The following is an 18,834-nucleotide window of genomic DNA, read 5'->3' on the forward strand; positions in this document are numbered from 1 at the left end:
TGGCGGTTTATACGATGCGATACGAGCGATTATGTCATCGACAACTGACCAGCCTAATCAAATCCCCCCCACCAAGTGGATTCTCGGCTCTCCCCTCACAGTCCAACGCTGTATATTAGTCGCTCTGATCCCCAGCTTGTGGGTTTGTTTGGAAAAAACAACAGCTTCCTGGTCGCGATCTACAGAGGCATGCACAGGACACCCCGAATACATTTGCGACACACAGGCACCAGTAGCGACTTCAAACATGGATGACAAGGGCGGGAGCCCTCTAAATGTCAGTTGGCTCTCCCTCGCCCCGCTTGAGCGGTTGAACTGGGGTTTCCTTGGGAGGGGGAAGGCGATATGACAGATGTGGAGGGGGCTTGGCTAACGAGTTGTACTTGTCTTGTGGATTTTCAGGAACTGGAGAAGGAATATTGCCCACCTCTTGACGCAGCGTTGTTCACCGCGATCGCCTTCGATTACGACGTTGCGGATTCTACCCAGTTGCGCCAACTTCGCGATACGCTCGATGCGCTTAAGCTCTCCGCGTGGGAGCAGGAGGATCTTCCGTTTGACCCGTCGGGCACGAGCGGGCTGAGCTCTACGACTGGTCAAGACCTTGACGGTATCCTGTCCGAGCGCAGCGTGTCCCAGAATGACGCACGGTCGCGCGAAACCGACATTACCAGCCTGACGTCCGATTTCTCCTCCGTCAGTGTTGGCGATAAGGGTTCCAAGGGGGGTAGAAGAGATGTCTCGTATATCGTTGGGCCTGATGGGTCGCTCGCTCTGTCGGGCGCAAAGCAGGAGGACAAGATCTACTGCCTGACGGAGATGTTCCCCTCAGTAGCGGACTTCACGATCCGGCATACTTTGGAAAAGGCCGATGGAGACCTCGAGCGATCGATGGATGTTCTTCTCAACCTCGCTTTCTTCGACGAGCAGTCTGGTAAGGACGACGAGGAGGATAAAGTCTGTATCCCCAAGGGCGTGGATGGCTTTGGGAACAACACCGGGGAGACCGGGCGCAAGAAAGGGCGCAGGAACAAGCAGAAGAAAAATAAACAGCAGAGCTCGATCGTGTCGTCTCCGGTGGATTCTGGGTCTGCGATGGACTCGCCCGGTGTAGGTCCCGCCGTCAATAAGTGGGACGCTGCGCAGAAGGATGTGGATTTTATTCATTCCAGGACTGCGCCCATCCTGAAGAAGGAAACGGTCAAGTCGGCCTACCATACCAATGGGGCGTCGCTGCCTGTGACAATTCGCGCTCTGGCAGAGCAGCACGCGCCCAAGGATGAGCAAGAGATCAACCAGGACTCAGTCCTGGTCACACAGGTTGCCGAACTAACCCAGGAGTTTCCGTCTGTGGCACCGACGATGTCGGCTGGGTTGCTCAAGGTAACCAGGGGCTCCGTGTCGGCGGCCAGCGAACTGGCAGCCGCCATGATCACCAGCCCAATGACTTCCTCGGTGTCAGACTTGATCAAGTTCACTGCGTCCCCGCCACCACTAGATCTTGACGATGAAACGTCCCTGCCACGGAGCAGGAGCACACGAGTCGCCAGGGATTTCGATCGCGCAAGGAGCTCCGCGGGGGCCCATTTCACCGCGAGCGCCGAAGCACTGTCGAAAGCGTCCGTGGCTTATCGCCGCGGCAGGTCTGACCGACTGATGGGCGGCGCCGCCGCATACTATTCCGCCGTAGGTCGCGATCATCTAGAACGGGCGAAACGGGACGCCTCAGATGCCGCCGACGCGCTCGTACACTCCCAGTCTACCTCGGACATGCTCGACCTCCACGGAGTCTCGGTCCAGGATGCCGTTCGCATCGCCAGCGATCGCGTCTCCGACTGGTGGGATTCCCTGGGCGATTCGAAATACATGCGCGGAGGCGCTGGCGGAGGCTATCGCATTGTGACGGGACTCGGCCGACATAGCCACGATGGCACCTCTCGCCTGGGGCCGGCCGTGGGGAAGATGCTGGCGCGTGAAGGGTGGAGGGTCGCTGTGGGCCAGGGGGTCCTGACCGTTTTGGGACCGGTTCGACATCGCTAACTGTGTTTGTCTTGTTGATTTGAGTTTTGCATTTACTGTTGTGACTATGCTATGATACCCATCTCGCGCGTTTTTTGCTTCGCGCTCGATGTCGGCGCCATCTATGTACTTATCTACTGTGCTCGGTATTTTGTACTTTTTTACCGTGGACGGGGTACAAATGCATATATTTCACATTGAACAAAAACACTCGATTTTATTTTAGACAATACGTTTTACGTGGAGTACTACAGAGAAATTAACGTCTTATAGGAGGCTGTAGCATACGTGGTTGTCGTAGTATAGCAGAGATACCCGATGACGTAAATTGGAAAAGCGACATCTTCTCGCGACCTCAACAATTTAAATTGTTGAAACTTCCACCAATTTAACTCTTCAAACCCTTTCCACGAAGAATACCAGACTCAGCTACCGCTCGGGAATCAATCAATACTTTCGGGAGACCTTAACTTCATTGACCCACCACCCCGATGCGCATCCCAGGCTTCTCCGCTGCCCTCCGCACTGTCACCAAACCCCTCAAATCGCACCCCGCGTCCGCCATCGTCAAACCCGCCTTCCCTCGACTCACCCCCACCCACTCTTTTTCATTCCCCATAACTCGAACGATCCTTCTCAAAGCAGCCCCCACCATACCATTTATGGGTTCATCTTTCAGCTCCAGTGCCGCGCAGAACAACATGTCCTACCCCGACCAACGCAGCAACGACGAGTGGCGCGCTGTCCTCAACCCAGGTTTGTCCCCTCCCCCCTCTACCAGCTAACCACCAACCTAGTTGCCCACCTACTTTAGGCACCTAAAACATGGATAACTAACGAAAACAACAACAGAACAATTCCGCATCCTCCGCGAAAAAGGCACCGAGCGCGCCGGAACAGGCGAATACGACGCGCACTACCCTGCCGAAGGCGTCTACGCCTGCGCAGGCTGCCACACACCGCTGTACACGGCGAATCAGAAGTTCAAGTCCGGGTGCGGCTGGCCAGCTTACTTTGATTCCATCCCGGGGGCTGTCACCCGGCATACGGATAGCTCGTTTGGGATGGAGCGGACGGAGATTACCTGTAGTAACTGTGGGGGGCACTTGGGGCATGTGTTTAAGGGGGAGGGGTATCCCACCCCGACGGATGAGAGGCATTGTGTGAATAGTGTTAGTTTGAAGTTTCAGGAGGGTGAGCCGAAGGCGAAGGCTTGAGGGGGTGTTGTTTGGTAGTAGTTGGTGGATTGTATATTTGGGTTTGGTTGACCGGTTTGCGTGGCTGTCCTGGGATGGGAATATGGGGCACTTCCATATGGTATGAATTGACCGTACATTGGAATTCCCTGTTATGTCGTCAATTATACTTTTGTCTACTTTCTCCACCTTTCAAAGTATCGATACTTCTACTTCTATCTAAATGAAATGCGGCTCTGGCACGTGCGGGTTACCGGATCGGGCATGAAGCGCGCCTCAGGCCGTCGGGCCCGCTGGACGCCACATTTCTCTTTCTCCTTCATCCGCTTCTCTGTTTCAACCTCACCTTCTTCCCCCCTACACTTCCACCCTCTGCATTGCCTTCCTCGCAACGGCCGTTTTAATGTCTCGACGTCCAACTCCCTCCCAGGCTGCCCAGAATCAGCAGACGATCAAGAATCTGCTGAAACTCGATTCAAACAAGATATGTGCCGACTGCAAGCGCAATAAGCGTAAGTGGACCCTTGGCCCCTCCCCCTTCCCCCGCGTCCGGGATCTGGTTCTTATTGCGCCACCGTTGCTCGATGTCGAAATTGGAGGATTCAATATTGTGATATAATGCAGTTCCCGTGTCAGGCGCTGACAATGGACTCTTTTAGACCCCCGGTGGGCGTCATGGAACTTGGGCATCTTCGTTTGTATCCGCTGCTCGGGTATCCATCGCGGCATGGGCACCCATATCAGTCGGGTCAAATCCGTGGATCTCGATGCCTGGACCGACGAACAGCTCCAGAGTGTGTTGAAATGGGGGAATGCGAGAGCGAATAAGTGCGTTCTTTCTTGCGGTGTGGTGTTTATCGGTGGTTTCAGGCGACTGACTGGATGACAGATATTGGGAGGCGAAGTTGGCTCCTGGGCATGTTCCGGCAGAAGCGTAAGTGGAACTCTGGACCGCCGGCGCTTCGTCTATCGCTAATGAACGACTGGGAATAGTAAGATCGAGAACTTCATTCGGACCAAATACGAATCCAAGCGGTGGGTGATGGACGGTGGAATGCCCGACCCTTCCACCTTGGACGTTGGCGATGACGACGTCGTAAGTAATTTCGTGGAATACCTCCTTTTGATTGCCATCTGACCACTAACCGGTGCCAATAGCCCCTCGCGGTTGTGCAGGAAAAGGCCAAGATTGAGCGTTCGGCATCGCAGCGGACCGCAACGGCCAGTCAACCCCCAACGCGTCGTGCGCCCCAACCGGCCATCGACCTCTTCGGCGACGACCACATTGCCCCCCCCGCTCGTCCCAGCACAACCGACCCCGCGACTCGACCCGCGCCCAGAGCCCAGCCTCAGGCTGCTTCTAAAGCCGCCGCGCGCCCGGGAGACTCGTTGCTTGGACTGGATTTCTTTGGCAGCACTCAGCCGGCCCCCCCCAGTCGCCCGAACAGCACTTCGTCTACACCCGGTGGCACCACGGGATCGTCTAGGCCGGACTTGAAGCAGTCGATTCTCTCTCTTTACTCGAAACCTCAGCCTCAACAGGCTCCGGCACAGCATGAACGCTCTCCGTCTTTCGGCGATTTTGGGGATATGGCGTCGCCACCACCGCCGCAGTCCGCCTCATCGTCCAATATGGGCGGTCTGACTGATGCCTTCAGTGGACTGAGCTTCCCGTCGACCACGTCTCCGGCCCCTCCGAAGCAGGCCGAGAAACCATCGCCGTTTGCCAACCTGACCAGTTTCAACAATACAAAGGCGACCCCGGCGGCTCCCAAGGTTACCTCCCCGGCAGCTTCCGCTAGTAGCGGCGGCGGCAGTCTATTCGACAGTCTCACCTCCCCGACGTTCCCGCCTGCGAAACCCCAGGCCTCCCGCAATGCCTCGGTCTCGTCCAACGCCTTTGATTCCGGATTTGGCGGGTTTGCATCGCCCCCGCCCTCCAAGCCGAACCCACCCCCCGCGGCGTCCAATGACTTATTCGGACTCTCCTCCCCCCCGGTTTCGACTGCCGCAAGATCACCGCCCCCACCGGCCATCTCCCCTCAACAAGAACTGAGTTCCGCGTTCAACCTCAACCCTCCACCTCTCCAGACAGCTCCGAAACCCGCCGCGTCTCCCGTGACTGCCAGTGTGGCGAGCGCAATGCCGGCCACTATCGACCCGTGGGGCGGAAATGCATGGAGCACGCCGGACCCGGCGCCTGCTGCAGCGCCATCCTCGACCATGAAGGTACCGGACACGCTGACGCCGAACGACTTCGGCGGCGGCTGGGGTGCCCAGGCCTCCTCGCCCGCGGCCAGCTCGAAGCCCGCGCCCACCGTGGCCACGGACGAGGACTTTGGCGGCTGGACCAGCGCGGCTCCGGTCCCCGCGGCCACCACTACGACGAGTGCTCCTCCACCTAAACCGGCTGGCGGGTTTAGCGGGGCTGATGATTTATTCTCTAATGTCTGGGAGTAGTTTTTTTCCTATCCCGATTTATCCGCTTCGACTTGATCTCTTTTTTTACATAAATTGCACATAGTTGGTGTTATATTTAGACTTGAGCGCTAAATCGCAAATATCATTCAATCTTCTGTTGATTCTTGTTTATTGCCGCCTTTCTTCTTTTTCGGATTGTTTTCCCTTGTGATACTGCATCCTCTCAGTGTTCCGGGTTAAGGGCGTAAACCGGGCGGTGTCTGTCTTCCATGAACAAAATAGACTAACTATTCCAACGCGTCAACAACGACCATCATTTCTTCTCGGCTTTGCGCGAGAAATGCAAATAAATAAGAGATAACGGTAATAGATAAAATGATTATAGGAATGAAATAAGCTTGGTTTCGTCCAACGTTACTAGCAATATTTTAGCAAATGGCCCGCGGTGACCTGTTTGTTATCAATATTATCATTACAACAGATAAACTCATGTATATACTGAGATTCGAACCCTCTGCTTTTAAGACAGTACCCTATACTTAGTGTGGAGAGCGGATATAGAGGTGAATAGAGCCTTCAACAAATGAAACTCCACATTTTTGCGCTCAGGTACCACTAAGCGATTCGATCGGTAAAACAGGTAGGTATATATGATTAGAAAGACATGATGACCATAAGCATTGAAGAAGAGAAAAAGAAAAGTGGAGAATGAATAGCGCATAAACAATGGCTATTCTATAAGCGGGAAATGGTACGCCGTGACAAGGGTATATATAGATAGAAAAGGGTAGCGAAAAGCGAAAAAGCAAAAACAAAATCAAGACCAAAATAGGCAGAGGCCGAATTCATAATTGGGAAACCCCACTCATTTCAGCACCAAATTCTGCACACTCGAGTCATCGTCTCCATCCCGGGGCGCCCCCGAACCAAATTGCGTCGAAATCATAGTCGTCACCTTGATTTCGCCGCGCTGGGCCTGATCTTCTCCTCCCGAGGAAGACGAAACTTTGCTATCGACGCTGTTCGTGCGCGGGTCTTTCGGGCTCTTGAGCGTGCTCATGTGGTACTCTGGCCGGTTGTTGTAGGCGGCGATCGAGGTCTGCACGTTGGAGACGTGGGGGTTGTGGCTGCGGCCACCGCCGCCGTGGGTGTCGATGTATTTGCTCCTGCTTTGGTACTTGTAGGTGTTGCCGCCGGTGGAGAAGAATCGGGGGACCAGGCGCGAGATGAAGGCTTTTGTGGCGGGGAGGCAGGCGCAGATGATGGCGACGTTGCATTCGACTGCGGACCAGGTTGCTGCTGAGGGGTTGTCGTCTGTTTTTGTGTGGGTTGGGGGTTAGTTTGGGATGAGATGGGATGGGATAGGGGTGTGCATTGAGTGGGAGAGGTGCGTACAGGTTGGGTCGGCGGAGTTGGAGATGACGAGGAGACTCTTCAAGCGTAGGATACTTGTGATCAGGACACTGTTTTTTTCATTATTGTTGGTAAGTGGTTCTCTATTCCACCCCATGATGAGGGCGACGTGGTCGGAGACTCAAGACTTACAATATCCCTAGGGCAAAGACTCCCATGATCGCAAACTTCTGCCGCTTCGGGAGTTGAAGGCTTCGTAGGACTGGCATAGGGTAGATCAAGAGCAGAACATCGGTAAAGATGTGGATTCCCGAGTTGGAGAACCAAAGGGCCTTCTTGTTGAGACAGTATCCCGGAATATCGTCATCCCAGAACTTTGCGACGGGGATACAGTTAAGCCACGCGCTAATGAAGACCCATACTCCGTAAACGACGAGAAATCCAATCAAACACCAGCAGGCGAATCGCATCCGGGGGGTTGTTGAAAACACCCGTCTGTATTGCAGAAGGATTGAGGCTTTTGTGGTGATTAGGCTGGCCTGGTAGATGGGTACTGAAGCCCAGAAACACTGACAACATGGTAAGTTAGTAAATATTGTGCGCGCGACGAAGTCAGAGGCTTTTTATTACCATCATCTGTTTGGTATAGATATCCGTGGGAATGAGCAAAAAATGTTCACCCATCAGGTATTTGGTCTCTGGTAAGAACGTTAGCATTGGGACCCAATTCAGCCGACCAAGCAGTGGATAAAAACACACCTCCAACAAAAAGACCGAAGAACCCCCAGCTAAAGGCCTGGACGTGATGGTCAGTGGTTTGCATTCATCGATTTAGCCACCGCGCGTCAAGCTCACCAAAGACACAATGATAGACCAGTCATCAGATCCCATTTGCCTCACCAGGAAGGCCCGTGTGTAAATGCGGATCGCTGTGAGAATTGTAGATAAAGTTGTGAATATAGCGCTGACTACAAGGGCCTCCCGGCCACGAGCCACGCCGATTGACATTGTAAGATTGGGAAGTGGTTCACCCCGTTTACTCAACAGGAGAGGAAAAAATCAAGGTAGACCAGGACTGAAGACTGCTGATAGGGATCCAGTCGAATGTATGTAATAGCGAATGTCTCCGCGAACCGAGAAAATACCAAGGAAAGAAACCGCTTTCAAAATCTGGACAGCAATCGAACATACAGCATCCCTTCTAGATTCGATCTCAAACGAGAGCGGCCTTGACAAAATTGTCGACCGAAAAGAGTGACGAGGATAAAGTTGTGAGATAAAATTAAAAAGCCAGCCAAAGCGACATAGCTAGGCGTGGAGACCAAGTTAAATGCAAAAGAGATTGGCCAGGGGAAAGAAATCTAGCGGGCGACATGCAGTTAGAGGGCGGGGGATCGCATTTGTAGCGAGCCCAAGACTGATCCACGGACGTGGAGACCATCCAGCCATAAAGTTTGGATGGCATTGACAAGGACGTTAAAACCTGCAAGGGCCAGGACCAGGAGAGAGGCCGGAAAGATGGGGGAGACACAGCCCTGACCTATGAGAAGCTTGGCGTGGATAAAATCAACGACAGTTCGTTCCCTGAAAGTCCGGTACCCACGGGTACCAGACATGACTCCCCGCGAAGGAGCCACTCCAGTGACCCCATCCAGACATTGGTCAACTGCACTGAATAGGAAGCTGGAAGCTAGTGCAGATATTGTTTCAGAGGTACTCCGTAGCGAGCATGGATTTCAAACGGGACCGTAGTTCCCAGGATGGCCTCTAGCGAAATGAAGAATAGCCCAGAAGGCATGGGCGTTTGGTAGATCATGAAGAGTCAGTGGTGCACTATCCATGACAAAGTTCAATGAATACTGCTTCGGAGACGACGATCCACCAATAACGGACTATATTTTTATAGGGGACATGTGAATGGATGCCCACCGGAGATACACCGAAAGCAGTATGTACTTAAAGGTCTTTTTTCCGCCTGGATCAAGAACGAACGTCGTTTGAATTGCCGCCGGTTGAAACGGTTGATTAGCCGCATGTGGTCATGTGACATTCCACCCGTGCTCATGAATGTAGATAATGTCAAACGATATCACCTCTGCGAATACCATGATTGCTCTGTAGTACTAGTTAGTTCTAAAATACTTATTTGCATAATCATTGAGGTTTTCTTACAACAAACCGAGAGGAATTCTTGCGTGGGATCACTAAGCATAGGATTCATCATGAACCTACTCGAGGGGGTGGAAACAACACCACACATGGATCCAATGAGACAGAAGAAAGCTAGATGAACAGATAGATACCTTGGTTCTAGTGGGCTCGACAATGTCATGGAGTGGAGATCTGCAGCGAGGGGAAGGTGGCAAACCATGGATCAATGGCGTTGTCGAGTCTGTCATCCGCGGAAGAGACTTACTTGTTGACAATAGCGTCGCCACTGTCACAATCAGGGTCCTTACCAAACTATCCAAACGCGCCTTCTGCAGCCGTCTGGCCGGCCCCTTTTGTCCTCTCAACCAGGCAGTTCTTGACGCCACTGTTTGGCTGCGATTCTGTACATCATAACTACTCGATAATGACGATCATTGCCGATCGTAGTATGGATGAACTTCGGAGTGTATCCGCCAGCACTGAACACTGACGGCAGGACCTTCCTACGGCACCCCAACGTGACGATGATGGTTCCGTGTGGATGGACACTAGACGATTTGCCCAAAGTGGAGACTCGACCTTTTGGAATCCGTGGAGAACTTTGTTACGACACGCAAGTTGTGACTGACTAGCTAGCGTCGCGACCTTTCAAAGAATTGGGTTAGTCGGATCGATAGACTTTTCCACCCAGGGAATTGGAACCGCAGAGTCGGCCTCGTGAGAGGGTCTAGCAGGGTCGATCGAGGATGGGTGAACCTTGAAGAGGAGCCATGTCTCAGTGTTAGTGCTCCGACGGCCCCATAATGCGCGACCATAGTAATGATAAACCGCATTGATATGACTTGGCGGGAAATCTAGTCTATACGATCATGATAAGAAAAGGTCTCTGGCCTGATATTTGATGTTCAGCAGGACGGGCACATTCCGACGCTATTCCCCGGTGTTGCCGATTGAATTCCCGTGGCAACTGCCATTGACGGTTCAGGGCAAGCCATTGTACTCCAAGATAAGAATAGTAACAGGAAAGACCGAATAACCGATGAGGTGGAAACCATTGGGACGATGGGAATTTCGGGACTGAAAGCCTGAAAGATGAGCACGAAGACGCGCTAAACCCCTTTTAGAATCACATGACGCCTTGCCGTTAACGGCCTAGTCTGTATCAAGTTTATTCCTCAGGCATATCCACTTCGACCCAATATAGCCTCATCTCCTCAACGCTTGTCTTGTTCCTGACTAGTCAACTCAGTCGGGCACCACGTGGTATGGTACGGCCTGTGCAAAAATGATTATGTTCCATATTTGATCCACTTCTAAGTGAGACTATTGGATTTATACCAATTTCTCTGACTTGCAAATGGATCCCATCTAACCATCATCCATAGGCGTAATTGGGCCATCTGCTGTCCGGAATTTTTTACTGCGGCTTGGGCCATGGCAGATCGTCTGAGGTCGGTCAAAGCTGGCAAGTCTCCATCTCAATCCAATCCTGGCTCCAAAGCCAGTGTCCGCCTGACTTGTGAGCTGTGCCGTCAACGGAAGGTGAAATGTGACAAACTCGACCCGTGCACCAATTGCCAGCGGAATGGGGCTGCATGTGTTCCAGTTCAGCGGGCTCGTCTACCACGGGGAAAGTCAAGTAGACACTCAGCCCGAGAAACGCCGGACGAGGACGAAACCCTGCGAGAGCGTGTATCGAGGCTGGAGGAGCTCGTTCGCAAAGCGGTAAGCGGGAGTGATGCTGAACCCGGTTCAACGGAACGATTTTCGAGGACTGTCTGGGGCCAAGGTGAACAAAGCTTTCCGAGGGCTGCGGGCGACGGAGGGTCCAGTAGATATGGTGCCGCGGCGAGTGAAAGCACGGACGATCAACCAGATCGTTACCTGGGAGTCTCATTCTGGGCCGAGCTCCTCAAGCAAGTAAGCAGATAATTCCAGATATGCTCTATTTGGGATACAGTGACTACAGTCGAGAATATCTGTTGACTGTTGCGAACAGGTAAAGGGCAGTGGAGATAATGTGTCTGACAGCATTGATTATCAGCGGCTTATGTCAATGGCCCATGGCCACCAGAACAGCCCCAATCCACCATTGAATAGCAGAGACGCTCTCCGAACGACTTCCACACAGAAAACACTGTGTCAACTATTCCTCCAAAGAGTTGATCCCTGCTTCAAGATCCTCCATCGTCCATCAGTGAGCGCCTTCCTACTGGATGGAAAGCCCTACCTCGACTACAAGCCTGGACATGAAGCCCCCACAGCGCTCGCTCATGCGATCTACTACTCAGCGATCTCCCGCGTCGAGGAAGACGAGTGCTGGCAAATATTCCAACAGAGCAAGAGCTCGATGATGGCAAAATACCAGAAGGAGTGCGAGTCCGCTCTGGCAAATGCCGACGTCGTAACCACCAACGACCTGACCGTCCTGCAGGCATTTGTCCTTTCCTTGGTGGGCCCTCCCTTTTCACTCAAAACCAGTTGAAGAATACCACCGGTATCTGACACCATACCCAGCTGTCCTCCCATTTCCAAGACCGCAGCCGCCGAGTCTGGACAATGCTAAGCATCGCGCTCCGCGTCGCCCAAGCCCTCTATCTGCACCTCGCCGAGCCACCCTTCCCCGTCCGGCCCTTCGACCGCGAAATGCGCCGCAGGCTCTGGCTCGCAATTGGCTTCCTCGACATGCAATCCGCCGTCGACCGGGCCTCCGAGCCCATGATGCAAGCCAGCTGGCTACTATCGCACCCGCCCACAAACACCAACGACAGCGACCTCACCTACGACATGGAAGCCCCACCGCGCGAATCCCCCTACATGACAGACATGACCTACAACCTCATGACACTCCAAGCCCAACGCGTCAGCCGACTTCTCAACTACTCCGACTTTGTCGAACCAGCCGTCAAATCCATGCCCACGCGCCAACAACTCGTCATCGACTTCCAGCAGACCACTTCGCGACTCCTCCACCACGCCCAACCAGCCACAATCCCCTTCCACTGGTTCACCCGCCAAGCCACAGAATGCACCTACGCCGCGATCCAGCTCCTCGCCCTCCGACCCCTCCAACGCATCGCAACATTCACCCCGCCGCGCATCCGCAGCGACCACCTCCTCCAAGCAGCCGTCGACGTCCTCACCAAATCCCAAGCGCTCGTCGACGACCCCCGCGCGCACCCCTGGCGCTGGATGGGCCACATGTTCGTCCCGTGGCACGGCCTAGCAGTCGCCATCGCGGAGCTGTGCATCTGCGACGACCCCTTCTTGTGGGACATGTTCTGGGCGCCCGTCGAACGCGCGTACGGCCGGCTGGGCGGGCTCGTAGCCGATTCCCGCCAGGGCATGCTCTGGAAGCCGATGGAGAAACTCATGGGTCGGGCCCAGGCGAAGAGAGAGACACTGCAGCGTCATCCCCTACCCAGGACTGCTGGTTTGCCCGTATCAACAGCGATGCAGCCGTCCATGACTGCCGCGCAGGACATTCCCGTACAACAGGGCGCGGATCCCGGCGTGGGAGCAGTCGCAGCGCCGGATTTGGCCACGCCGGAGAGTATGCAGGAGCCGGGGGTTGTAGCGTGGCCGAGCGTGTGGGACACGCTTGATTTTTCGGATATGGGGGGTGGGGAGGAACTGTCGTGGCTGAACTATGAGAACTTCATTGATGATGTCTATGGAAGTGTGGATTGGTCTGAGATACCCCACTAGGCAGGTAGCTCTGTATATCAATGTAGAATATAATCAATCCGTGGGTAGTCATGGATGGTTAGCTCATTCTGTAAATCAAACAAGTGGTGATAGTATTATTCGACGTCTCAAACTACCGTACAAGTACACCAGACGACAGGATGAAAAATACAAAACATCTTGATATAAAAGCAGCACGTGTTGTAGCACTTGAAAATTAAGACTAAAAAGAAAATAAAAAGGGAGGAAAAGCGACACCGATCTCCATTTCTACCTCGTGATCCAGACGCCTGTAAGCAGATAGCCGTGTCCAACCCCCGATTATCGTATGCTTCACTCCATCCCACACCGCAGTTTTTGCACGGGTCTGGGGGATGTTGTAGATTTATAAAGAGGAAAGAAAGAGAAAGGGAAAGGAAAAGACAAGATAACAAGAGAAACACCATAATAGTTTGAGAAAAATGGAAATAGAAAAGAAGACTAGAGGAAAGCCAGGGTATTTATACAGTGATGAACGGTGGATGACGGCGACGAGGAGGAAGAGAAAGAGATAGGAAAGAGGGAGAGATAAAGAGCTGGCTGAACTTTCGTCGTCTGACAACAGGATGTCTGTTATCAGTAGTAATCCTCCTTCTCGATTGTCATGATTAACTCGGTGAGTTCTTTGCGAAGCGGCCGGTTGCGGTCCCAGACCTCCACGATCTTCGGACGGTGGCTGAGGAAGACAGCCTTCTTCCAGGGCAGGCCGTCAGCATTGGGAGCAATGCCGTTGGGGAGGTTTTTGGCAAGATTGCGTAGCACCAAGGAGGCCTTGTAAGCCACCCCAACCGGCTCCCCGTGCTCGCTGACCGGTGTGTCCAGATAGAACCATTTGCGGACGATGCGCTCCTGCAACACCGCACGCTTCGAGACCGGCGCATCCGCACCCTCGGGACGATCCTCTGGCAAGTGCGATGAGACGTGGCCGGCGACCATGGCAGTGTTGTCACTAGGCCCGGACGATCTGAACTTGGTACAGTTGTCCCACATGCAGGTATGGACGGCCGAGTCTGCTTTGTCCAGATTGTAGTGGCCAGGCGTGTCGGTTGTTGCCAGCTTCATGTGGTCTCCGAACACGTGATTGCGGAGATCCGACGGCGTAGTAAACGCGCGCTGACATGTCTTGGATGGCTTGGAATTGTCCGTCCATTTGCAGTAGATGTAGGGAAAGCCCTGGAACGAGTGGGCTGTCTCCAATGGCCGGATTCCCTTGATGATAAACCGCGTTGCGTTACCAGGCCCGTTGATCACCTGGGCCTGGGCGTTGGTGAACGTCGTGCTCACGTTTTTGATGAATTCCGCTGCTGGCAGGACACCACCGCCTTGGACTCGAGGGTCTACGAAGCGGCTTTGATAAGCCTGCCACAAGGCGATCTGCGTTATCTCGCACTCCGGGTCCTCGACGAAGCAGCATCGCAGCCAGCGAGAGCTTCGTTCGGGCTCCGACAGCTCCATGAGGTCCTTGAGAAGCTCGGGAGGCACACGAGGAATGTCTGATGGGGGTGGCGCAACTTTCTCCTCCTGCAAAACGGTTTCTTTCTTGCCAGGCCTTCCGTTGTGGGTTAACAGGGCGATCATTCGTGGTACAAAGACTATAGCAAGGTTGAAGATATCCATCATGTTCTCAATGTTCTCGCGGGACAACGTGTATTGGTACCAGAAATCCAGAGCGCCGCTTAGGATGTCTTCATCGTCAAGGAGGGTGTGCAGGTACAGTTGTTTCAAAGTCTCCTTTGGCGTACGCTCCAACGCCTGGTTGGCATCGGGTTCGTCTAGCCCGGTCGAGAAATGAGTAAGTGCCCAGAGTGCACGGACAACATGAGCACGATCGGCTGAGTCGAGGCATTTGATGAGAGAGATCCAGAGCGGGTCCTCTGGGTCGGTTCGAAGGTACTTCGTAACCTCCTCTGCAATGTCCAGCGCGTCATTTCGAATCTCATTCAGGCGAGGCTGATCTGGGAGGTTGATGAGGATAACGAGGAAGTCTCTTAGGAGCCCCTTGGCATATCGGGACACATAGAATGCATTCTCTCTCAGCAAGACCATATTCCGCAAAACGAGGGTGGCCTCCTTCACGTTCCGAAGACAGTGGTCGAACTCGTATGTCTCAAGTGTATCTCGGGGCAAGGTGACTGGGATCTTTTTAATCTTGTCTAGCAGATCGCGCGTACCATGCAGCGCATTCAACGCGTTGACACGGTCGGTGGGTTCCCGAAAGTCGTACTGAAGGTCCCATTTGACACCAGTGCAGATGACGGAGACGTCCAGAGCCTTCTCCATCAAAGTTTCGGCGAGTAGTGGGAACCCTTCGAACTTGAATTTATCCCATCGCTGGTTGGATATTTGAACGAGATGATATAACGCGAAGTCGACCTCATCGGGGATTCCAGATTGTAACCCATAATGGGCTCGTTTGTAGATATGGTCCGCTATACCAAGAGGTCAGCCATATCCGTAGAATCACTTACAAGAAGGGCAGGGTTGGGCCTACATACATTTGGGCACCTCAAGATACTTGAGCGGGAAATAAGGATCGTAGAAATCTGGCAGCTTGGCTGTTTTTGTTCTCACGGGAAGATCCATAAACAAGCCGGGTCTGTTCCCTGGCGTGGCTACCTCGCGCATCGACAACGGGACCTTCTGGTCATCCCAGTTATCGCCCGTCATATGAGGGCTCATCGGGTTGGCCGACGAGTTGGAATTGGCGTGAGACATGGCTATCGGCTGTGGGGACTGATTGGCATGAATATGGGACCGTCGTACTGGTGCTGTGTCTGGGATAAAAGGCTGGTTCACCTTGGGAGCTTGTCGCAAGCCCTCTGGAGGTAGCTAGTTAGTCAACACATTTCAACGGACGATAAAATGGCAAAATTACCTCTGAGTGATGTGCGTGGGGTGCTACCAGACATTTTGGGCCTCACCCAACGAAATCGCAACCACCTGATCCAGCGTCTTGCCGATCAAGTTCGCAGAGCCCAGATCAACCCTTATTTGCTCCCTTGACGTCACCCTTCCAGGATGCTGCCTCTTCGTGGCCTGGCGCGACCGCAGATATCTCGAATATATTAGACTCTGAGACGCAAATGTTGAACACAGAGTGGTTCCCCGATGCTCCTAAGGACACGAGCTCTGGTATTCTCCCCGGTTATTTTGTCCACCTGGCGAGTTGGGCGTTGAACAACGAGACCGAGAGTGTTCTGTGCCGACAAAATGCTGTTGGTCGAACTCCGGCCTTCTTGAGAAATTCGAGCGCGATTCAAGGCTGCCGAATGCTCGTGAGTAGAGGATGCGATTGCGGTACAAAAAACAAACTTCCGCGTTCGCAAGGATTTGGCGAAAGAATGCGACAATCCTACGCAAAACGAGTGGAATAGTTGCGACAGAGATGATTGGTACCAGATATCAATGGCTTAATTGTGGCCCTGGGGGGCACTGTGTGAACAACGAGGACGTTGATCCTGCAATCCAAAAAGGCACAGCAATCAAGCAAATCAATCGATCCCAGGCAAAAGTCCGCGCTGAGCTCCTGCTAGCCTCAGGCGCGTCTCCGGATTATCTGTGCTTCCGCTATTCCTGTTTGGGATGTTTGTCTGTTTTGCATGTTTTATGTAATTTTGTTGCAGCCTTGTGTGTGAGGCACCAAATCGTGCATACACTATTCAGGTTGACCCTTGCGTTCAACTTCCTGCATCATCCATCTCTTTGATGGATGGAAGATCCAATCTTATGAATGAATCTGAAGCTGCCATACCATTCTTCGACAAGCTACATAGTACCTGGAAGTTCCATGGCTGCTTATACAGACCCCACCACTTCTCAGCATCTACGCGATTTTTGATCCCTTCTTTATGATCATCAACCATCCACCAATATGACAGTTTTTAGGGTCAAAAATTAGTTGACATATCAGGTCTATATAGACCCTTTGCCAAAATTGCGTGGGGCTATTCAGACTGGTTCATGAACTCAGATATCACCAAATAAACCAGCGAAGCGATTCAACTTCGCTCGCTGGACTATGATACGACAAAACAATGTTTGCAACCCCACCACACGGTCAACCCTTACCCTTGCAACGGTAGATCATCAAAGCCAAGCCGTACAGGTGTACGCTATATTCTTTTATAGTCCATTGTTGGCTTGATATCCCAGGGAAAGCTCACATAGCTAGTACTCTGGATAGTGTCCAGATGGACAATTTAGCAAGTTCTCTGTGGATATGGCTTGCAATTTAGACAGACTGGCAGATGTCTTGGAAGCTGCGTGGGATTCATAATAAGGTAATCTATTCTAGGATTAGAATCCTTCACGCTGTTCATAGTTAGTATCCGAAGTACTATGGTTTATGGTCATTATATCCAAACATCACTTTTGCTACAGTGTGATATTGGTTAAGAAATGAATTTCGAGGAAAAAAACAAGCCTTCGCTAACTACATATCGGCAGACACTCCATCCTTGTTTTCGAGTGGCTTGCTAACCCGGATTTAACTTGCAGATATGTGGAGTTACATCGGGATAGCGTCATTGCTGCTTATCTGAACGTGGACTCTGGTTACATCATCGCTCCTCACGGCACCCCTAAAGCATCGCCGCAATGGCTATTTACCCTCATATAAGATAATTATCGTCCAGTCGCTTGAGACCTAACCAATTCCATACACCCAATATGACCGAAACTCTCCCTCTCGCCTACGCTACCTGCTCCATCGGCCATGGTCCCGATGACACCCTCCCCGCGAAGCTCAAGGCTATAAGCCAAGCAGGCTTCAAGGGGATCGAGCTCTCATTCCCCGACATACTGGCCTACGGCAACGAGCTCCTCGGGCATCAGGTCTCCCCAAACAATTACGAGGAGCTAGTCAAAGTCTCCAAAGAAATCCGCCAATTATGCCAATCCAACAAACTCACAGTCATGATGCTACAGCCGTTCGCGCATCTCGAAGGCTGGCCACGGGGCTCCCCCGATCGTGACGACGCATTTAAACGGGCCAAATGTTGGATATCAATCATGGACGCAGTAGGCACGGATCTCTTACAAGTCGGATCAACCGATATCCCGCGCGAGCGGCTCTCCGCAGACGCAGAAACCAGCGTCATCGAAGACCTACGCGAGCTGTGCGATATGCTAGACCAACACGGGCACAAGCGCCTCGCCTACGAGAACTGGTGCTGGTCGACTCACGCGCCGACCTGGAAAAATGCCTGGGAAGTGGTGCGCGCCGTTGACAGGCCCAATATCGGGCTGTGTCTGGACACTTTCCAGACTGCGGGGTCAGAATGGGCCGATCCTACAACGGAGTCGGGTCTGATTGAGGATCTTCCGCGCGAGACGCTGGAGAAAAGTTTCCAGCAGAGCATGCGCGAGCTGGGGAACATGGTCCCCGCCAGCAAAATTTACTTGCTCCAAATCTCGGATGCGTACAAGCCTTCGAAACCACTGGCTACAGATGACACGACTGAAGGGCAGAGACCGCGGGCGCGGTGGAGCAGTCGTCTACGTCCGATGCCCTACGATGGAGGGTATCTACCTATTGAATCGGTCACGAAAGCGGTGCTGGCAACCGGGTTTAGAGGCTGGTTTTCGATGGAGATCTTCGACAAGGGGCCTGATGGCGTGGGTAGAAGGGATATTTCAGATATGGGGTCTTTTGCCCAGCAAGCTATGCGAGCCATGAAGAAATTGTTAGATCAATGCTCTGAGTGAGGTTCGCTTTTATAACCTTTGCGGTCAGACTTGTCTGATGTCTAGTATGGATAAAATATAATATCAAGAACACATACAAACCCACATCATTATAGTCCGAATATACCCAAGGCAATAAGCAATTCCCATACCATCGCAAAAGAGGGTGTTCTATCATCTTTTCAGGTTAACTTGCGATGGGAGAAATCTTGGAGAGATTTTGCCATGCAATCTTACCTACCCAGGCAGCGAAGTCCAATACAACAAACTACTAAGCTCTAGC

The 18,834-nt window shown here is 52.7% G+C and overlaps 7 protein-coding genes across 7 annotated transcripts; 5 read left to right on the plus strand and 2 right to left on the minus strand.

Annotated features, from left to right (window-relative positions):
* Positions 1 to 247: 247 nt before the first annotated feature.
* Positions 248 to 2,040, plus strand: P168DRAFT_319700 (Smr domain protein; the record flags this gene model as incomplete). The annotated part of the gene is made up of 2 exons (XM_024840304.1): positions 248 to 277; positions 403 to 2,040. The coding sequence occupies 2 exons, from the start codon at positions 248 to 250 to the stop codon at positions 2,038 to 2,040; spliced, it is 1,668 nt and encodes a 555-aa protein (XP_024691755.1).
* Positions 2,041 to 2,389: 349 nt separating this feature from the next.
* On the plus strand, positions 2,390 to 3,417 carry P168DRAFT_291307 (peptide-methionine (R)-S-oxide reductase). Its single transcript, XM_024837382.1, has 2 exons — positions 2,390 to 2,775; positions 2,872 to 3,417. The coding sequence occupies exons 1-2, from the start codon at positions 2,511 to 2,513 to the stop codon at positions 3,234 to 3,236; spliced, it is 630 nt and encodes a 209-aa protein (XP_024691756.1). The 5' UTR covers positions 2,390 to 2,510; the 3' UTR covers positions 3,237 to 3,417.
* A 138-nt stretch (positions 3,418 to 3,555) lies between these two features.
* P168DRAFT_271162 (stromal membrane-associated protein) lies at positions 3,556 to 5,903 on the plus strand. Its single transcript, XM_024835247.1, has 5 exons — positions 3,556 to 3,727; positions 3,875 to 4,043; positions 4,105 to 4,149; positions 4,209 to 4,311; positions 4,374 to 5,903. The coding sequence occupies exons 1-5, from the start codon at positions 3,619 to 3,621 to the stop codon at positions 5,673 to 5,675; spliced, it is 1,728 nt and encodes a 575-aa protein (XP_024691757.1). The 5' UTR covers positions 3,556 to 3,618; the 3' UTR covers positions 5,676 to 5,903.
* Positions 5,904 to 6,501: 598 nt separating this feature from the next.
* P168DRAFT_319703 (putative integral membrane protein) lies at positions 6,502 to 7,997 on the minus strand (the record flags this gene model as incomplete). Its single annotated transcript, XM_024840305.1, has 6 exons — positions 6,502 to 6,950; positions 7,032 to 7,099; positions 7,182 to 7,558; positions 7,620 to 7,687; positions 7,749 to 7,785; positions 7,845 to 7,997. The coding sequence occupies 6 exons, from the start codon at positions 7,995 to 7,997 to the stop codon at positions 6,502 to 6,504; spliced, it is 1,152 nt and encodes a 383-aa protein (XP_024691758.1).
* Positions 7,998 to 10,371: 2,374 nt separating this feature from the next.
* On the plus strand, positions 10,372 to 12,848 carry P168DRAFT_311642 (Zn(II)2Cys6 transcription factor; the record flags this gene model as incomplete). Its single annotated transcript, XM_024839520.1, has 4 exons — positions 10,372 to 10,403; positions 10,526 to 11,060; positions 11,140 to 11,592; positions 11,658 to 12,848. Exons 2-4 carry the CDS (start codon positions 10,575 to 10,577, stop codon positions 12,846 to 12,848), a joined length of 2,130 nt encoding a protein of 709 aa, XP_024691759.1. The 5' UTR covers positions 10,372 to 10,403; positions 10,526 to 10,574.
* Positions 12,849 to 13,442: 594 nt separating this feature from the next.
* Positions 13,443 to 15,775, minus strand: P168DRAFT_298005 (putative chromatin remodeling complex subunit (Rsc9); the record flags this gene model as incomplete). Its single annotated transcript, XM_024838229.1, has 3 exons — positions 13,443 to 15,295; positions 15,362 to 15,685; positions 15,742 to 15,775. The coding sequence occupies 3 exons, from the start codon at positions 15,773 to 15,775 to the stop codon at positions 13,443 to 13,445; spliced, it is 2,211 nt and encodes a 736-aa protein (XP_024691760.1).
* Positions 15,776 to 17,131: 1,356 nt separating this feature from the next.
* P168DRAFT_178928 (sugar phosphate isomerase/epimerase family protein) lies at positions 17,132 to 18,586 on the plus strand. The gene has a single exon (XM_024832933.1). It carries the CDS (start codon positions 17,535 to 17,537, stop codon positions 18,570 to 18,572), a length of 1,038 nt encoding a protein of 345 aa, XP_024691761.1. The 5' UTR covers positions 17,132 to 17,534; the 3' UTR covers positions 18,573 to 18,586.
* The last annotated feature ends 248 nt before the right edge of the window (positions 18,587 to 18,834 follow it).

The sequence above is a fragment of the Aspergillus campestris genome, assembly GCF_002847485.1.
Source record: "Aspergillus campestris IBT 28561 chromosome Unknown P168scaffold_8, whole genome shotgun sequence".
Lineage (NCBI taxonomy): Eukaryota > Fungi > Ascomycota > Eurotiomycetes > Eurotiales > Aspergillaceae > Aspergillus > Aspergillus campestris.